The sequence below is a fragment of the Tripterygium wilfordii genome, chromosome 17, assembly GCF_013401445.1.
Source record: "Tripterygium wilfordii isolate XIE 37 chromosome 17, ASM1340144v1, whole genome shotgun sequence".
In the NCBI taxonomy this organism is placed as follows: domain Eukaryota; kingdom Viridiplantae; phylum Streptophyta; class Magnoliopsida; order Celastrales; family Celastraceae; genus Tripterygium; species Tripterygium wilfordii.
Window position 1 is genome coordinate 12,404,643 of NC_052248.1, and position 20,004 is coordinate 12,424,646.

Consider the following 20,004-nt stretch of genomic DNA (forward strand, 5'->3'; position numbering starts at 1 on the left):
GAATTCAACTAAACATTGGATAATCATTAACCAAAAACAAAGTATCACATTCTTGGTGACCAAGTTTTTCAGGCACATATTTATAGTTCCTTTTGGTCTTGTCATGCTCTCATCACAACAATCTTTCAACACTCACATGGCTCAACAGGTGAAAGAAAAAGCAGAACAAGAAACCATTAGCTTCCAACAAAGAATCAAATGCTTCAAAGTCATGGCCAGATTTTCCAAATCAGCTTGATCAGAAAAAACCCAACTCTAATGCAACAAATTGGCTTTGGTGGTGTGACCAAGTCATCTAGGCCACCATCTAAGCACTGCAATCCAAAGTCAACACTACCATGGCTTGAATTATCACCTGCAGAAGCAAAAAATGAAGAGCTAGAGATCTTCAACATCTCATTCACTGAAATGCGGAAAGGCTATTGGAGGAAATGGAGGAGCCCTTTGGACTACTGGTACTACTGGAAAGACTATGTTGGCGGCTCTAATGGTTCAATGATCTGCAAAGGTGTATCTGATTCATTGTGTTATGTTTGGAAACCAATTCACGGAACTGTGTGGTTCCTGCCGAATTGGGTTGCTAACGTTCCCTTTAGACACGCCACATCGTATGGAGAATCGAACCGGGAAGTTCTAATGGTCATTACAGGCATAAGTCATCCATCTTTTATGTTTGCTGGGCTTGGCAAGATGGGAAATGAGTGGTTCAAGCTAGACTGCACCATTGTTGAACCTCACCGCCACCAGTCAAGCTCGTCGGAGTCGGACCAGAAACATTACATGGAATTCACTAATGCAATCGGGTTGAAAGGCAAGTTCTATGCATTGAGTTTGCAAGAAACACTTGCAGTTGTGGAAGTCCTTGACTCAGAACCTTTAATAACAGCATTGGGTGCTGGAAGAGCCATTCCCTCTGTGGGTTCAAAGCATTTTAGAGGATGCCTGCTCGAATCGAACGGGGAGATCCTGTTAGTTTTCTTGATCTCTAGACAGTCAATTGATGATACAGATGTTGTGGAGATTTATGGGCTTGATTTGGAAAAACTGTCATGGGTTAGAGTCAAAAGCTTGGGCGAAAGGACATTGATTGTTGGGTCTAATTGTTGTTCATCAATCCTGGCAAGCAAAGTGGGATGCAGGAGAAACTTTGTGTATTTTGGCCTCCACACAGGTGGTGGTTGGTGGGTGTTTGACATGGATGGAGAGAATATCTCATCTGGGTTGGCAGATTCAAAGTCTACTATGCCTTGGATGGAATCAGAAACAGAGGAGTTGTGATAGAATGCTCAGTTTATGCACATTTGTTGTTGTGTGATTTCACTTGTATCATAACAATGGATAATAACTTCTTATTGTATATTTTTGACCAGTTCAAATTTTGTTGCTCGACATTTCATTCTCTATACGGTGCGACAGTAGTGGATCCACATATACGGATTAATTTTACAAAATTATCCATTTAGAAACATGTATTTTTAACCCGCTGCTTAATTGTGCCCCCGTAAATTCGAGTCTTGAATTCGTCATTGGTTCCGAGATGCAAAGTGAGAGAAGGATTTTATACTTGGGATTTATCCCATCTTTGGTGAGAATTCTCTGTGTTATGTATGACCCAAGTTTAGGCTACATCAAATGTACTTGTGTTATCAGAATTGAATCATACTTTTACCCGAAAAGAATTGAATCATACTGAACCGTAATCAGCAGTTAGAACTTAGAAGTTAGAACCTTCGTGCAAACCGTGACTTTGGCTAAACCGAATGGTTCGATATTATTTAAAAAAAAAACGAGAAGATGCCATGAACTTCGAGTTCAAGCATTCCACGAAGGCCCAACGATGCAGCAAAAGCAAACTCGCAAGGTTAGATAACTTGTGAAGAGTTTTTATTATCTTGTTTAATGTTGTAGTGCTATTGGCTTTGTTGGTATATTGTTATGTGTTTTTGTGTACTGCTGCTTTAGTTGCTATATGATTGCATCAATTTGCTTGCAAATGTGAATGCACACAAAGTGTTTGACCAATTGTTTTCCTGCTTATATCACCCAATTTGTTCTCTCTGCTCGCTCTCTTGCAATTTCCGAACTTTGCTGTGACATTTGTTGTTAATTGTTATGATTGAAAATATGAACATTCTTGAAGAGGGAGACATGTGCATTGTCATATCCATCCCTTACTGTCAGAAAACTGAGTCAGGATGGCTACATCTTGGACTCATTAAGCCTACGTATCAAGCTTTCTCCAGGAATTTCCCTTCATATACAAATTGATATATATTTGACGAAGAATAATGATTTAAGTATCTCAAAAGCGATAAACCCAATGCCGTAGATAGAACTTCAATCAATGTGCGTACAACGGTACAAACTATAAAGATAGGATCTTTGAGTAAAAATTTGAAAAGTTTGAGAACCATATGATTCAAGAAGCGTTTGGGACAAGTGAGGCTGAAGAGGTTGCAAACTGGGTGGATTGATCATGGTCTGTATTTCTGCTTTGACCTCTTCCGAAGGTTGCAGTAACGTAGGAGAATATGACTGAAAGTATAGACCTTGGAGGAGGAGATTGCAATTGTGGCATTGTTAGGGGGAGAGTAGGCAATTGAGCATCGAAATTAAGAAAAGCAAGAGCTTTCGCTATTGACGGTCTAGAGGCAGAGTTTGGGTGAGCACACCAGAGACCAACTATCATCAACCGTTCCATTTGTTGTGCATCGAAGTTTCCTTGTAACTTACTGTCAGCAGCATCGAGAATCCTTCTATTTTGGTAGAACTCCCAAAGCCATTCTACCATGTGAACCTTATTTTAGAAACAAATAAACATATGATACCATTACTAAGTATACAAGAAATAAAATCGAGAAGGCAATATAAAAAGATCAATATAGGTTAATAATATGCATACCCATCTTCCATCTGCCTGCTGCTCGATGGGTTTTCTTGCACAAGCAATCTCCAAAGCAAGAACTCCCAAGCTAAAGATGTCTGATTCTTTTCTGGCTTTACCTGTTGTAACACATTCAGGATCCAGGTATCCAAAAGTCCCTGCCCACGCCGTAGTTTTTGAGCCTTTTTTACGGTCGACAAGACGAGCCAACCCAAAATCTCCGAGCTTAGCTTCTAGATTCAAGTCCAACATAATGTTGCTCGATTTTATATCCCTATGTAGGACACATGGTTCACATTGTTCGTGTAAGTACTGTATTGCAGAGGCTGTGTCTATGGAGATTTTGTATCTCTTCTCCCATGGTAAGAAGTGCTGCTCATCAAAAAGATGTGATTCAAGAGTACCATTTGGTATGAACTCATAAACAAGCAATAGCTCTCCGTTTTCATGGCACCAGCCAATGAGTTTCACCAAATTTCTGTGTCTCAGTTGGCTAATGATCTTAACTTCAGATGCGTATTCCTTTACTCCTTGGTTAGAGTCTTTTGATACCCTCTTAACTGCAATATAGGAATCCATATCCCTCAAATATCCTTTATATACAGCGCCGAATCCTCCCCGTCCAAGCTCCTCTGTAAAATTGTTGGTTGCCACAACCAACTCTGAATATGCCATCTTTTTAGCACCAATTCCCTTTTCAAAGTCATAGTCCATCGAACGGTCTGTAAGTGATTTTTGGTCTTTATTTTTTGTCTTCCTTTTCTTCCAAATGCACAGAAATACTAAAGCCACAAAAACAGTAAATAAAACAGCACTAACGATTTTTGCTATGAGCCATTTATCAGATTTTGGAGGAATAATGGGTAGGACTGGTGAAGGAGAAGTTGTATCGATTTGCAAATTTGAACTGAGATTCCACGAGTGAATTGTATGAAACTCAGAGTCAGCTCCGGTTGCAGCCGAGAATCCAACGCTAACCCATTCTGGTAAGTAATCCCTCAAATCAGCATCATAATAAAGCTCCTGTTGGATTGTCACGTTATCAATAATTCCTGTGAAGAGAACTCCCAAATTTTTTGCAGTACCATTGTAAGTTACCCTAGCTTCCATTAATTTTCCGTCCATTGGACTACTATACCATGTCACACTTCTACTAGACCTCAAAGAGTTGATGTCAATACCTACATGATCGTTTTCTTGATCCCACAGGTTGTGAAAAGTATCAAACTCCACAGCCACAAATGGATTATCCGATGAGTTGATTTTCTTATCCGCACTTGCAAGACCAATTCCAGCACCATCTCCTATCATCGCCGGCATATGGTAAGTGAGTGGGGCAATGAAGAGAGCGAGACCATCACCGTGCTTGTCATTATTTAAGGCGTTGATGGAGAAGGTGAAGTGGGTAGTAAAATCTGCGAGACTGCCTGAAGCCTTGTCCCATAGATGCATAGGTTCAACATGTGTGGCATGGCCTGTAGTTTGACCCTGGTTTGGTGTGAGTTGGATGACAGAGTCTACAATCGTAGCATTACCTTCACACCGTATTTCATAAGTATCAGGCTCAAAGCTGGAATAGTTGAACGACAGAGAAGTTGTGGGAGGGAGAAATACTAGTAGAAAGAAGAATATGACCACCACCATGATAGCAAAGAAGGAAGAAAAAGTATTGAAGGTTTGCTTTCTTGTAAAATGGAAATCGCTTGAGATCAGGAGGTGGGTGACCAGAAGCTGTGATTATCAGGCCAATGATGAAAAATAAATAAGTGAAACAAGAATGAATAACACCGTTGATTACAACATCGGAAACAGCATTAAAATTAGGTAGCAGGCCTTTTTTGTTTGTTCTGGTAAAAACAAGCAATTGATGGAAAGACTTGATGCAACATATTGGGATGATAATAATAAATTACATATATGTCATGCATACAAATATTCACATTCAATTCCCCGTATACGCTACGAAATTATGAAAGAAGCTCCGCTGAAATTTGTCTGATTCCTTATGAAAAATTGCTTTTAGTTTGATAGACGATTGATCCTCTTGATAATTATGGATATAGATATATAAGATGTACATTTTGTAAGAACAAAAGGAAGATGATGACGTTTTTTCCCGTAAGGATTTTGAGTTTAGAGGCCACTTGCAATATATAAATTTCATGATGTAATGATTATTTTAGAGCCATTTGGGATAAAAAATACTGAAGAAGATGTAGTAATGTTCCAGAATCTGAATTCTTGCTTTGAGAATCAGCATATTACCTAAATAAGAATTGGCATATGAAGTAAATATGATAGTGTTTGTACAAAGAAAATAACATGGATTCAGGACATGGTTAGTTCTGTTCATTCAGGCCAGTATATGTGGACAAAAATGATATTTGTGATCTACTTTTGCTTTCTTCCTCTTGTCATATACTTCTGATCTTTTGGCACAAATGATCTTAAGGCTACACCATCAAAGCTAGACATTTGATTATTGCATTCATACACTTATAAATATACAAAACTCTTTAATCTATTATTCTTGCATACATAGAAATCATAAATGCTATCCTGTAACCTTCACTAAAACCAAGTTTGTCTTCAAACATATCCCTCATATTCAGAGCTTCCGTTAGAACCTAAGCTTCTACTTATTTAAACAACTGATATTTCTTCCAGAAACTCTTTTTCTTTGCTGAAGATAATGACATGAGCGCCAATCATGTTATGTTCTTTACAAGGAAGATACCCTGCAGGCCTTGACTATTCAATCTTTTTGGAGTCTTTTTCCGGCTTTAGAATAGTCATTACTTTGGCTTCCACACGATCCTGTACCTCCAGTCTTCCAGTAGTTGTAACAAGAGCTACAATGTAGCTGCAAAAATTTGGTCTTGCTTGACTTCCAACAAATTTTTATTAATTCCCACAAATCAGGTTTAGGAAGTTTTGTTGTACAACTTTCTGAATTGAAAGTGTTAGAATATGTATATAAAATATGAAACGCCCTAACCCAACAAGTTAACTTATTGGGTTGAAAGACAAAGTAACTAATCTTAACATAGTATCGGAGCAAGAGGTCTAGGGTTCAATGACAAAATAATTAATCTTAAAAGCAAGGAAGAACATGCATGCACATATGCATCTAGAGATCAATCACAAAAAAAAAATGCTAAGGAAATACATTGAAAATCAATTTACATTGTTTTCTTACTTATATTGAAAATGGTGAAGAAGATGAAAAAGAAGAGGCCGTGGAAGATGTAGATGGAGTACTGGACTCTAAGGACACAGGAGCATAACCATGGTTTGAATTCTGGGTTCGAAGCACGCCATTGGCAGTGGCTTGACCACAGGATAAGAAACAAAACATTGCAGAAGTTTCATGTGGGGGGGTTACATTAACATATGCAAGAACTGGCATTTGTGATGGGATTATAGGCATTGGAGCTTCAAAATCGAGGACATTAATCACTTGCCTTATCGAGGGCCTGAATTTGTGATCTGGGTGTACACACCATAGACCAGTGACCATCAACCGCTCAACTTGCTGCTCGTCAAAGTCTTTATTCAATTTAGGATCAACTGCTTCAAGGACTTTTCCTTTCCCATACAGTTTCCAAACCCATTCTACCAATCCTATTTGGAATTCTTCGGCCGTGATTGAATCTACTGTGCTTGTGTCTACAGCCTTTCTACCAGAAGCTATTTCCAAAGCTACAACTCCAAAACTATATACATCTGTTGCTTTGCTTGCCTTGCCTGACATGAAACATTCAGGAGCCATGTAACCCATGGTCCCAGCCAGTCTAGTGGTTTGTGACCCCTTTTCATGGTCAACAAGCCTAGCTAACCCAAAATCTCCAAGCTTTGCATTGAAGCTTGAATCCAACATAATGTTGCTTGATTTAATGTCCCTATGAAGCACACAGAAATCTGCTTCTTCGTGAAGGTATAGCAATGCAGAGGCCAAGCCTTGAGCAATTTTGTATCTCAGAACCCATGTCAACAAGCCTTTTCCCTTGAAAAGATGCGTGTCTAGGCTGCGTTGAAGCATAAACTCATAAGCCAGCACAAGCTCCTTTTCATGGCACCAGCCTAGGAGTTTCACCAAATTCTTGTGCCTCAATCGGCTAATAATCTTCACTTCTGATGCATATTCTTTGATTCCCTGTTTAGAAGCACTTGATATCTTCTTCACAGCAATATAGGAGTTCAACTCCTTTAAAAAACCTCTATAAACAGCTCCAAACCCTCCCTCTCCGAGCTTCTCTTCTTCAGCAAAATTTTTGGTTGCTTCAGCTAATTCATTGTACAAGAACTTCCTTGGCCCTAATCCTTTTTTAAATTCATTGCTAAATGACACATTGAATATGGAAGTGTTTCCATTTTCACGTCCCCCCTTCTTTTGCCATGAGCAGAGAAGGACAAAAACTAACACAACGACCAAAGAACACACTCCAATTCCAAATCCAAGCTTTAACTTCGTCTCATTTTTCTTTTTCTTCAGGGCAGCAGGAGCAGGACTAGAGTGGATGCCTGGGCTTGGTGCCATGGGAGCAGATTCATTGACTCTAAAGTCACCTTTTGATTGAAAACTCCATGAACAAATTGTATTTATTTCTAACTCTAGTCCAGTGCTGCCAGAAAAGCCAAGAATAACCCGTTCAGGCAAGAAGCTCCGCATGTCAACCTCATGTGTAAATCTGCCTACTTTTCTCTGATTTTTCAAATCAATATAAGAGAACATGACACTTAAACTTTTAATTGTTGCATTGTATGTGATCCAGACCTCTGTCATATTCCCATCCTTAGTATTGCTAGGCCAAGACATATTTTTTACAGAAACCATGGAATGGAGATTGATACCTACGTGATCATCCAGCGGATCCCAAGGGTTGTGATAGGTATCAAATTCAATTGCAACAAATGGAACATCTGTTGAGTTTGACGTTATTTGATTCATAGCAGCACTCTTTGACAGACCAAGACCGCCGCCTCTTGCTAAGGAAGATGGATTCCAATAATTTATATCTCTTGAAGCAAGAAAAAATGTGAGTCCATCGCCATACACAGGATTTCCTTGTGAGTTGATGATGAATGTGAAATGAGTGGCGAAGCTGGAGAGATTTCCTGTGCTTTTGTCCCAGAGGTGAAATGGTTCTTTGTATGTTGCTCGACCGGCACTCCCTCCTTGTCCCTTGTCACGCATGTTCAAGGTGAGTTGAATGGTACCAAGCACCACACTTGCATGTCCTTCTGTCAGAAGTTCCCGTTGATTAGAATCAAAGCTGCTAAAATTGAAGTTCAAGGAAGCAGAAGCTTTTGAGGTGAGTGCGAGAAACAAGAAATTATAGGCCATGAAAAGAATAACCAAATCAATGAAGTAGGTAGCATCCATGGTTTTTAGAGGGGAATCCAAGGAGACTACTGGGATGCAATAAAATCTCTGTTGCCTTGTTAGCTCTTAGTTTAGAAGCTGTAGAGATAGAAATTGACACATTGTTATTGCCGCATGAATTTATGTCCTTATGTGAATTCAAATTCAACTCTCCTCTTATTTTCTTGTAAACAATATGTTTCATTCTTAATTGTCTTGTTGCATGTCTTTTTTTACGAGGTAGAGATTCGTGACAGTTGATCCCAAATAAAGTTAAGAAAGCTTGTTGTTGATAATTTAGATGCATTAGTGCTGTAGCTGTTACAGAAAGCTGTTAGTGTGCATAAATATGACTGCCTAACAACAGCTTAAGCTATTGAAAGACATGAGGTAATTTACTTCTTATTACAACTGTAACTGCATGCATTGATATTGATTATTGCAACTCTTTACATTTTTATTCAGTTGTCCCAATGTGTGCCAGGCTGTTAGTAGGTTAGGATCTTCTCTTTCCCTGCTTATGCATAAAAAAACAAAGTTTCCTGCTTTTATATTTTTCTTTCTAGAATAAGGTTTATTTGATAAGTCAAAAGATGATATTACTCCAAGAGGGAAATGTAACAGTCCGCCTCTCCCTGGGCCTAGTAAAATATTGTTTGTTTTGGGCCAGTTTATACTAGCCCTCATGGATTTGCTTCTTAAGGCCCATCTTGGAGCCCTAAAAACTTGTCTTACTCTTACTAAGTTGGGAAATTTGACATATCCCATAGGCGATGTGGGATTTAAGCACTCATTCGCCACTAGGTAGCTCGCCCAACACCACCGAGCTTGACACTGTAGAGACTTACGACCCCGCCCACTCTAGGTCTAATGAATATTGTCTGCTTGGTCAGCCTATAACTAGCCTGCACAGATTTATTTTCCTGGGTCCTTTGACCCATAAAACGTGCTCACTAGGTTAGAAGATTTGGTCTATTATATTTTGCACTTCACTGTCTCTCTTGGGCAATGTGAGATTTTGAGCATTGAGCCCATTTGCCACTCGGTGACTCACCCAGCACCACCAAGTTTGACATAGCAGAGGCTTGTGGCCCTGTCCACTCAATTCAGATGTCAACTGCAACAACCCGCCCCGTCCTAGACCTAGTAAGATATTGTCCATTTTGTGACAGCAGATACTAGCCCTAACGAATTTGCTTCTCAAGGCCCATCTTTGAGCCCTGAAAATCAGTCTTACTAGTTTGGAAGGTTTTATCTATTATATTCTGTACTTACCCCCTAGGCGAGTGAGATTGTGAGCATTGAGCCCTTTCTCCACTCTATAGCTAGCCCAGCACCACCAAATTTAACACTGGATCCGTCCACTCAGGCCGAGTGCTATAAAAACCTATCATCAAAAGGCTTATTCAAATCATCTTTACTAAAGTACTACGTATGTACCTATGTATGTGAGTTTGAAGTTTCAGTTAATCATGCAGAATTGAAAAGTTTTAGTGAGCAAGAAATTTTTAAGGTAGCAGTAGTCATCAGCATATACCAACTTGCGATCACTAATGATCTTTATGTGTGTTCAAGCGTGTGGGCTCTTGGAGCTAATTGTGACCGACTTTTCACAAATTGTGATTCGGCTATGGACTTTTCACGCATTTTACAAGAAACAAGGCCTTGTTATTCTTTTTTTATGATCACTCTGTTTTTTCTCTTCCATCTCTATCTCCATCTCCTTGTCCTTTCTTATGCTTTTTATTCTTGTTCTTTCTATAATCTCTTTACAAAAAAATACAAAAGATGCCGGCCTTTCGGTAATCAGACCAAAATATGCTCTTATGGAATAAGCAGTTGAGAGAAATAGATAAAGAAGATTTTTCATTTGTGTTGGTTGGACATAAAAACCTACTACTGCAACAATGAACAAGATTTTATCGATGAAAAAAATATTAAGTAATCTACACCAATCCCTTTTGATGAACCATGATTGCTGTCAATTTCATGAACTCTCTTGATCATCAATGGCATATCATTAATTTGATTACTCTTTTCACCACCTGTAGTTTCTTGTTTCTTGTACTCACACCTGAAACTGTAGGTTCCTTGATCTTCAACTTTAGCAGCTTTGATTCAAATCATCCAGAAATTGTGACGGATGGACACGCAAGCGTGGTGGTTGGCACGGTTCAACTCACCTTGAACTTGCGCGACAGGGGACAAGAAGGGAGTTCTGGTCGTGCAACTTACAAGGAATCATTTCATCTTTGGGACAAGATATCCGGAAATCTCTCAAGCTTCAATACCCATTTCACCTTTGTTATCAACTCACAAGAGAATTCTATTTATGGAGATGGTCTAACATTTTTTCTTGCACCATGCAACTTCTGGTGTCCTTCTGATTTTGCTGTTGGTGGCGGCCTTGGTTTGTCTTCAGTAGCCGGTAACCCTTTCCTCAAAGGGCTTTTTCCCTTTGTTGCAGTTGAGTTTGATACTTATTCAAATGATTGGGATCCACCATATGATCACGTAGGCATCAATGTTAACTCTTTTACCTCTGTCAAAAATGTGCCTTGGATCAGCAGTATTCCGGATGGAACCAGTACAGAAGTATGGATCACATATGATTCAATCAAGAAAAATCTAAGTGTTGAGTTTGCTTATGTTGATAAGAAAAGCCAGAAACACAGTGTGGGGAGAATCTCTTATGAAGTTGATGTGAGGGAAATCTTGCCTGAATGGGTTACTATTGGCTTCTCTGCTAGCACTGGAATTGCATTTGAAATAAATACCATTTGTTCATGGAGTTTCAATTCACGTTCACATATTCTAGATTCTAGATTGAATGAATCTGATCCATTAAGAGAGGTGCGGAGTCCATTTTCCGGTTCTAATCCAGAACCAGAAGAAAGGGAACGGACTGGGATAACATTGGTGGCATGGTTTGGTATTGGATTTTGTTTTTTAATTGTTTGCATGATTTTCCTTCACATCCGTTTGAGGACAAAGAAGATGAGACAAGATGAAAATTTCAATGGTTTTGTATTCCAAGTCTCTTTTGGTGATGAATTTCAAAATGGTTTAGTACCTAAGAAATTTTCTTTTATTGAATTGACTGAGGCAACCAAATACTTTGCAGAAGATGAGAAGCTCGGAGAGGGAGGGTTCGGAGCAGTTTATAGAGGCTTTTCAAAAGACTTGAATTCTTATGTTGCTGTGAAGAGGATATCAAGTGCATCTAAACAAGGAACCAAAGAATACGCATCGGAAGTGAAGATCATTAGCCGATTAAGGCACAAAAATCTGGTGAAGCTCCTCGGCTGGTGCCATCAAAAGGACCTTTTGCTGGTTTATGAGTTTATGCCTCAAGGAAGCCTAGACACTCATCTTTTCAAAGGTAAAAGCTTGTTGACATGGGTTTTGAGATTCAAAATTGTTCAAGGCTTGGCCTTGGCATTGTTTTACCTACACGAAGAAGGCGATTTATGCGTGCTTCATAGAGACATTAAATCAAGCAACATTATGTTGGATTCTGATTTCAATGCAAAGCTTGGAGATTTCGGGCTAGCCAGGCTTGTTGACCACGCAAAAGGGTGTCAAACCACAATGCCGGCAGGGACCATGGGTTACATGGCCCCTGAATATATAATGTCAGGCAAGGCTAGTAAAGCAACAGATGTATATAGTTTCGGAGTCGTTGCTCTGGAAATAGCTTCTGGTAGAAAGGCCGCTGATGCTAGGAACGCCGAAGAAATAAGACTAGTAGAATGGGTTTGGGAGTTGCATGGAACTGGGAATGTACTTGAAGCAGCAGACCCAAAATTGTGCAGAGAGTTTGATGAGGAGCAAGTGAAGAGGTTGATCCTTGTCGGTCTATGGTGCGTACATCCAAACCATACATTCCGGCCTTCAACACGGCAAGTGATTAATGTTCTTAATTTTGAAGCTCCATTGCCTACACTTCCATCACAAATGCCAGTTCTAGCATATGTAACTCCTTCACAGGAAATGGATGAAATGCTGGGTTTCTTGTATTCTGGTGATCATGATCATCATGCCACTCATGACAATGGAGTAGTTGCCCAAACCCAGAATTTAAATCAAGAGAATACACCACTATATCCTCATAGTTTTATGTAACTGTCATATATGAAATCTTAGTTATCCCAATTGTTGAGTTGAATGCATAGGATTCAAGTGAATTTGTGGGCTCCACATGATGCACATTAAATATGTGCGTACAACTCAATGGCTGGCATAATTGGGATACCCACTGCTGCTGTGATCTCTAATTCTCTACCATTACTGCTTAATATTTCCCTGTACATGTTCTTCTGATAGGTCTATATAGTTAGGGGATACTCTCTCGTGCTACTTAAGGCCGCCGGCAAATGGATTTTTCATTCTTAATTCTTGTATATATATATATATATATATATATATATAAACTTTCGTAGAAATAAATTCCTTAATTGTTTAATAAGTAGGAGCTTCTGTCTTCTCTTCATTGTTTTTGTGCATGGAATGGAATGACCAGTTTTTACAATTGACCGTACATCAAACATTGATTTCTTATTGGATATTGGGAGTAAATACCGACCAATTTGTAGTCCTTGACATTGACGTCAGGTTGGCGTTATTGGCATTGTCACTTTTTGTGACCTATGCCTGTTTGGCTGTTTCATATGTAAATCTATCATCTTGACAATCTCCTCCAAATTTAACTTAAACTCTAAATTGTCATGGCATGCGTGTCTGCATATAATTTCTTATGATACTGTTAGAAAATCTAACCCGAACACATCAAAGTGTTATTGTTCATTTTGGGTCTTGTTCTAATGGGCTGTCTTCAAAATACTTAGAATTAAAAAAATGTACTAGCAGGAACCAATGGGCCCCCAACGAGTGTTTTGAACTGGCCACAAACGAAGGGCCGATATAAAGTACTTTTGAGTTTTGATACGTTTATTTGAAGGCCCAATTGGGCCTGGATGTTGTAGCCCCTATTGGGCCTCTTTAATAGCAAACTAATTGGACAAAATTGAATTGGTTTGTGGCCCTTTTGTATCTTTATTATCCCACTGAACTTACGGGCAATAGAATAGACCCAAAAGAAGAAAAAGAAAATACAAAAGTGTTGCGTAATATGACACACCTTATAAACCATTTAAATGATAATTGTATATTTTTTAGAATTAGAAACCCCCGAGTCGTCTTTAAAAAGTTAGTACTAATTAGTAGAGAAACAATGGAATCTCTGCAAATTAGAATGTTGTGTACAGTGTGCATGACTAGCAGCAAACAGAGATTAAAGATGATGCTTTACATGGTATATTTAATAATAATTAATATCATATCCTCCTACAACTACAAATGAAGATAATTTTTTTTTAAAAAAAATCATTTATTAAATATTTCTTCTAATTCTTAATTCCAGCTGTGAAATTCAAATAAGAAGAACATGTGTGAACGCAACTTATTTAATTAAGTATAGAATAATAAAGCTAGACTGAACATTGTGTGAACGCAACTTATTTAATTAAGTATAGAATAATAAAGATAGCCTGAACATTGTGTGAATTAAATTTGGATTAATTAGTTGGCAGAGCTTAGCTTAGTGTGAAGTCAGTACAACATATGACGACAATCAAACATGTTGGTAACAGCGTACTAACAAACAATCTTTTCTCCGACCTTTCTTTTTGTTTCATACTAAACTAATTAAACGCTCACGTCTCAACTCTCAACTGAAGAGGTAGAGGACATTATTATTTGTTTTGAATGAGTAGTACTAGTTTAATGTGAGGGTTTTGGACCTTAATTTGATAATAATTTATCTGGACAACCCACTTGACCCAATCATTCGTTGCAATTGGCCAATGTTCGTCTATGATTTCTTGATGATTGACACTTGGCCAATCTCACTCTTCAAAGATATGTCATTAACAAGTAACAACACAAACTCCATTCGGTACAACTTATTTTTTTGAAATTCAATACTCTTATAACCTGTGAAAAAACTACACTAATTTATAAGTGGTAAGGTGTTTGTTTGGTGAAACTTATAACCCGCTTAAAATTAATTGTCAGGTGTTTGGTGAAACTTATAACTCCAATACATAATGTCATAATTAATCCACACTAATAATATCGTCCGATTTAGATTGTTCGGTTCCAAAGATACATCAGATCCACACGGTATTGTTCTTCATGAGTCAAGTTGCTAATAGTCGAAACCCAACTCTCTAGGCAAGCCCAACTACGTACTAGAGTCAAAGCCTAACTCACTAGACTCATGAAAAGGTCTTATTGTTTAGTAAGGGGTGGATTTAATTGGTTTAATAAACCAACCGATGTAGGATTCTACCACACAACACAATGTGTGTCTTGACTCTTGACTCTTGAGCAGGTTCTTTTCCATGAACTCAACACGCTTTAGAGAGAGCTACTTTCGGCCGATCTAGCTAGCGACAGATGACATTGCGTCCTTCGTCGTGGACGTCTAAGAAGTTCCAAGTCTCAATCTGTTAATTAAGCTATGAATTTTGATTGCTTTACCCCCTTTTTTTTACAATAAGGACATGAAATGTATACTTACAATATGACTTCAATAAGTTGGACGGAAAAAAATACTTGCAATGTCTACCAAACCAGTGATAATATATATTTCTTTAAGTAAAAGGGTGGGCAGAGGTGACCACTGACTACTATAACAACCATCCTTCGACGTGACGATGAGAATATTCACCAACTGCAGAATATTCTGTTTGAACCATACGTACTCCTTTTTGGGGGAGCTCGTCACTGCAACTCCAACGGAAGCCCGGGGCATGCTGTAATAAAATTACAGCAGGCCCCACTGTAATAAGCTTTTTTAACATTAAAAATTTTTATTTTTATTTTTAAAAATCATAAATATGTAGTGTTCATCATAACGAACACAACGATATATTTTTTGTTAGAAACAAAAATCAAATTCAACATGAAAAAGACACGACAATTCTACACCATCGGATATAAACTCAAAATATTCAATGTTTTGATCCCGATGAATTTGATTTTTGTTTCAAATAAAAAATATACCGTTGGATTCGTTATGAAAAATACTACATATTTATGATTTTTAAAAATAAAATTAAAATTTTTTATTACCTTAAAAATACATTACAGCGGGACCTGCTGTAATTTTATTACAGCAGGCCCCGGGCTTCCAACTCCAACAAAGCACACAGTTAGATAAGGCCCTTAGCTCGATGGCATCAAGTTCAGCTCGGCCATCATAATATATATAGTTGTATATATTAATTATATGTTGCTTAATTAATAAGAAATATAATCTTGGGACTTGATCAGTGAAATGAATAGTATAATATACTGTATCTCTATTGGCTGGATTGGTGGGTGCACCAAAAAAAATTTAAAATTTTAAAAAAAAATTCATGAATGTGTAGTATTTAGCTTGACAAATTCAACAGTCTTTTTTTTTTGTTTGAAACAAAAATCAAATTCATTGTGATTGAAAATCGAATGTTTTAAGTTTATATCTAACGGTCTAGAATTTTTATGTTAAATTTGATTTTTATTTCGCATAAAAAAATACGATTGAATTTGTTATGTTAAATATTACACATTCATAAATTTTCTAACTTTTATTAATTTGATGCACCGGTTGGATTGCAGTGTTTCACTGGTCCTCCCCCGGATCCCTATTTGCTACCATTTGCTATAAAGCAACGATTTTCTCTCTCCGGTCACGTGCGTCATAGCCAATCAAGATCCATAAAATGTCATTTTTAACAATATTTAATCAATCCTTTTAAGCTGTTATGCACTAATTACTTTTGTAGGCAAATTAATAGTAGAATTATAGCACTCACTCCCCCTATCCTGTAACATATGTACGGATTGTTTCCCATTACGTCTAAGCTACACAAAGCCATGTTTTCTCGTGGATTTGGTCATTTTATATAGAGTTTGGGTCTTTGGGAGTTTATTTTTCAAGGATTTTGAGGTGTTTTTGATGAATTGTGTTCTAGGTGACATGCACGTGAATATGTCGATAACAGAAGTTAGTCAACAGGAAATCTGTTTATATAGATCAGATCATAGGAGGTGAATCTCGAAACTTTTGAACCTTGTATCTAAATTCGACTAAATCACATGGAGTGTATATAATTTTTTTTTCCCTTGCAAATTTCAATTCTCTATCTTCCAAAATAAATTTTTTTAAAAATAAATGAAAACTGAAATCATGCACACTAATTGGAGATGCTTACAATGTGCATTTCGGGATGGTGGGTCCTGCAATGCATATTTCAGGAAATGTTTTTAATCCTAGTTATCTGTTTCATCTAATGGTGTGCAGGATGATGACTCAACAAGGGTAGAAGTAGAACCACTCTCAAGTAGACTCTCCCTTCCCTCTTTTCTCTTTCTTCTTCTCTCCCCTTCAATAGAACTCATCCTTCGCTCTGCACTGTCAGTAGACCCATCCCATTGACACAGAGAGACACCCGATTAGTGTGGGGAGAAAGATCGATCTCAGGTGTTCAGTGATGGCTGCCATGTTTGGAGTTGTGATTTACTCATCAAAAATCAAAATCAAAGCATAAACGTAGTGAGAGAGAGTCTGCCTGATTGGTGGTGGTGGTGGCGTGCGGTTGTGAGGGAAGAGAATGATTGGTGATGGTGGGGGCCGGCGCGACGGCGGCGAATGGAGGAGATCTGGAAAAGTAAACCCATGTTTGGAGCTGTCATTCACTAAACTCATCTCAGCCATCCATTTCAAATGGATGGCTAAGCTTTAAAATTTCAGGAAATATCCTGAAATATATATTGCAGGACCCCAGCCCGTGCATTTCAAGCCTAGTTCACAACTTCATAGTTGATTAACTTTATGGAATAGTGATGTATTATAAATATCTTTAAGATATAATGTAAAAACAAATGTATATAGACAAACATGTATATATATACACACACACACATGAAGTTGTCGATTGACAGTTGCAACTTACAACTACCAGTTTAATAATAATACAAAATTCTAAAACTTTAATTATGATGATAAAATTTAATATTTATTAATTAATTAATTAGGATGATCGACCATGCAAGCAAGCTAACCATGATATGCTGGCCATGTTTGTATAATATAAAATTAACTATTTTCCATTTATGCATTATAATATGGTACAAAAAGAATTTAGTTACTATGTTACACTACTCATAGCATTACATTCACTTATTACACTACATAATAAGTGTGAGAAATAGAATCTCTATGTTATCGCCTTAATGCATTATAAAACAATTTTTTTTAATTACAAGGGAAGAGGATGGGGAGGCTCGAACTCGAAATTTATAAGAGATATCACATATATGAGTGTCAGTTTGTGGTTCTCCGGTACCAAACAATTACTTTGTCACATAAAATAAAATAAAATAAAATAAAATAAAAAACCCAGTACTTTATCATAAAATGAAGATTAATATAATAAATACCAGAGCGGTTTCATGTGGTTTTTTTTTACTATTTATTCTAAAATTTGGGATGGAGCTCTTCGTACAAAATCTTTTGAAATAGAGTAAAATGAGTCATTTTTAAGTTTGATAAGATTACAGCTCAAGAACACTCTACATTAACTCCTCTAAATTGTCATCTAATCAATTCATCTAAACACATAATAATAAAGTGTGTTTATCATGACATTGAATAAGTGTAGAAAATATCGCTATCCAATACACAGTTAATTTGGCGAATAATGTTATTTGGCTTTTGTTTTGTTATTATAAATAAAATCATCATACTATTTACTAGCATTTATGCTACTTTATAGTATAAATGTTATGACCCATCCAAACAACCTTTTTGATGCATGTAATTCGAGAGCCTTTTGATTGCATATTATTGTATTTTGGAAATGCTACAACTTTTAAGCATTTTACTAGCATGTTATTGATATTGTCTATTTTGTCTCCATTCTTTTGTTCTTATTCCAATTATACCCTGACTCTTAACTCAAGAACACGTCCACTTATTATGGAAGGGCTTTTTTAAATATCACAATTTTTATAAATTATATAGTTAATTATCTATTACAACAAAATTAATTAATTATGTTTGTTTTTTAATAAATTAATTATCTTTATTTAATATATTTAATTTTTATGATTAAATGTATTTATATGTCTCAATTACAACTAAAATGCATAATACATTTATAATTCCATTTGTAGGTACGACGAAAATAATAGTGAAAACGAGAGTTCTACTCTAAGACCTATCACGAATGATATTGATTTCACTCTAAGAGAAAGTTCTAATGATCTCGATGTAACTCAAAAATACAGGCATCTCTGGGTTCAGTGCGAAAATTGTTATGGATTAAATTATAAGAAATTTTTTAAGTCAAAAATGAATATTTGTGAACAATGTGGATCTCATTTGAAAATGAGTAGTTCAGATAGAATTGAACTTTCGATTGATCCAGGCACTTGGAATCCTATGGATGAAGACATGGTCTCTGTAGATCCCATTGAATTTCATTCAGAGGAGGAACCTTATAAAGATCGTATTGACTCTTATCAAAGAAAGACAGGATTAACCGAGGCTGTTCAAACAGGTACAGGTCAACTAAATGGTATTCCCGTAGCAATTGGAGTTATGGATTTTATGTTTATGGGAGGGAGTATGGGATCCGTGGTAGGAGAGAAAATTACCCGTTTGATCGAGTATGCTACCAATCAATTTTTACCTCTTATTCTAGTGTGTGCTTCTGGAGGAGCACGCATGCAAGAAGGAAGTTTGAGCTTGATGCAAATGGCTAAAATATCTTCCGCTTTATTTGATTATCAATCAAATAAAAAGTTATTTTATGTATCAATCCTTACATCTCCTACTACTGGCGGAGTGACAGCAAGTTTTGGGATGTTGGGAGATATCATTATTGCCGAACCAAATGCCTACATTGCATTTGCAGGTAAAAGAGTAATTGAGCAAACATTGAATAAGACAGTCCCTGAAGGTTCACAAGCGGCTGAATATTTATTTGACAAGGGCACAATATGTTACACAACATAATTGCTATTAACAAAATTTCAATCAAATACTACCAAGCATTCCGATAGCATATCTATTATTAAAAAAATTGTTCAATATTTCTGCTATCATAATTTCAGCTAGCACATATGTTACTTTGAAAATTGTTTACCAAACTAGGCCTATATACACACCCCTCACACATAATCATATAATTTAATAATCTATTTTAGGATTCATTAAATACAAAAAACTAATTAGAAAGCCACCCGAAACAATCTACATAGTTGTTAATTTATAGAAATAATTGGGCTATTTAAAAAAATAGAAGCACTATATGTCCATAATTTTGATGTCCATAATCTAGGTGTCATAAGGCGAAGTGTGAGAACCATTTAATATAAAATGGTCCCAACATTTCTTCTCATGCCATCTCGATAATGGACACATATCATTTTGAAAAAAAAAAACAATTCTCTGTCTCTCTCTGATTTCTTTTTCATATTTTATTTATTGTTCTATTTTTTGGGGAAAAGTTCATGAGCGCCCTTGGTTCGGGTGACAGCACGTCAGCACGTGTTGATGATCTATACGACAGTCAGTTTCATCACTTCCCCCGAATCAAGCCTCCTTGGATATTATTTCCACCCACTCTCGCGCGTATACTCACTTCCACACTCGCTTGCTGGGCGTAACACTTGATTGTCAAAATCTGTCTCTGTAACTTTA

At 37.0% G+C, this 20,004-nt stretch overlaps 4 protein-coding genes across 4 annotated transcripts; 2 read left to right on the plus strand and 2 right to left on the minus strand.

Moving 5' to 3' along the window:
* Nucleotides 1-2,419: 2,419 nt before the first annotated feature.
* LOC119981949 (L-type lectin-domain containing receptor kinase IX.1-like) lies at nt 2,420-4,825 on the minus strand. The gene is made up of 2 exons (XM_038825088.1): nt 2,903-4,825; nt 2,420-2,797 (listed from the first exon to the last, which is right to left on the minus strand). The coding sequence occupies exons 1-2, from the start codon at nt 4,526-4,528 to the stop codon at nt 2,420-2,422; spliced, it is 2,004 nt and encodes a 667-aa protein (XP_038681016.1). The 5' UTR covers nt 4,529-4,825.
* Nucleotides 4,826-6,083: 1,258 nt separating this feature from the next.
* Nucleotides 6,084-8,418, minus strand: LOC119981950 (L-type lectin-domain containing receptor kinase IX.1-like). Its single transcript, XM_038825090.1, has 2 exons — nt 6,270-8,418; nt 6,084-6,149 (listed from the first exon to the last, which is right to left on the minus strand). Exons 1-2 carry the CDS (start codon nt 8,268-8,270, stop codon nt 6,084-6,086), a joined length of 2,067 nt encoding a protein of 688 aa, XP_038681018.1. The 5' UTR covers nt 8,271-8,418.
* A 1,802-nt stretch (nt 8,419-10,220) lies between these two features.
* LOC119981951 (L-type lectin-domain containing receptor kinase IX.1-like) lies at nt 10,221-12,374 on the plus strand. The gene has a single exon (XM_038825091.1). It carries the CDS (start codon nt 10,221-10,223, stop codon nt 12,372-12,374), a length of 2,154 nt encoding a protein of 717 aa, XP_038681019.1.
* Nucleotides 12,375-18,435: 6,061 nt separating this feature from the next.
* On the plus strand, nt 18,436-19,317 carry LOC119981952 (acetyl-coenzyme A carboxylase carboxyl transferase subunit beta, chloroplastic-like; the record flags this gene model as incomplete). Its single annotated transcript, XM_038825092.1, is given in 1 exon segment — nt 18,436-19,317. A coding segment is annotated over 1 exon segment (882 nt), but the record flags the coding sequence as incomplete, so codon positions are not given.
* Between the last annotated feature and the right edge of the window lie 687 nt (nt 19,318-20,004).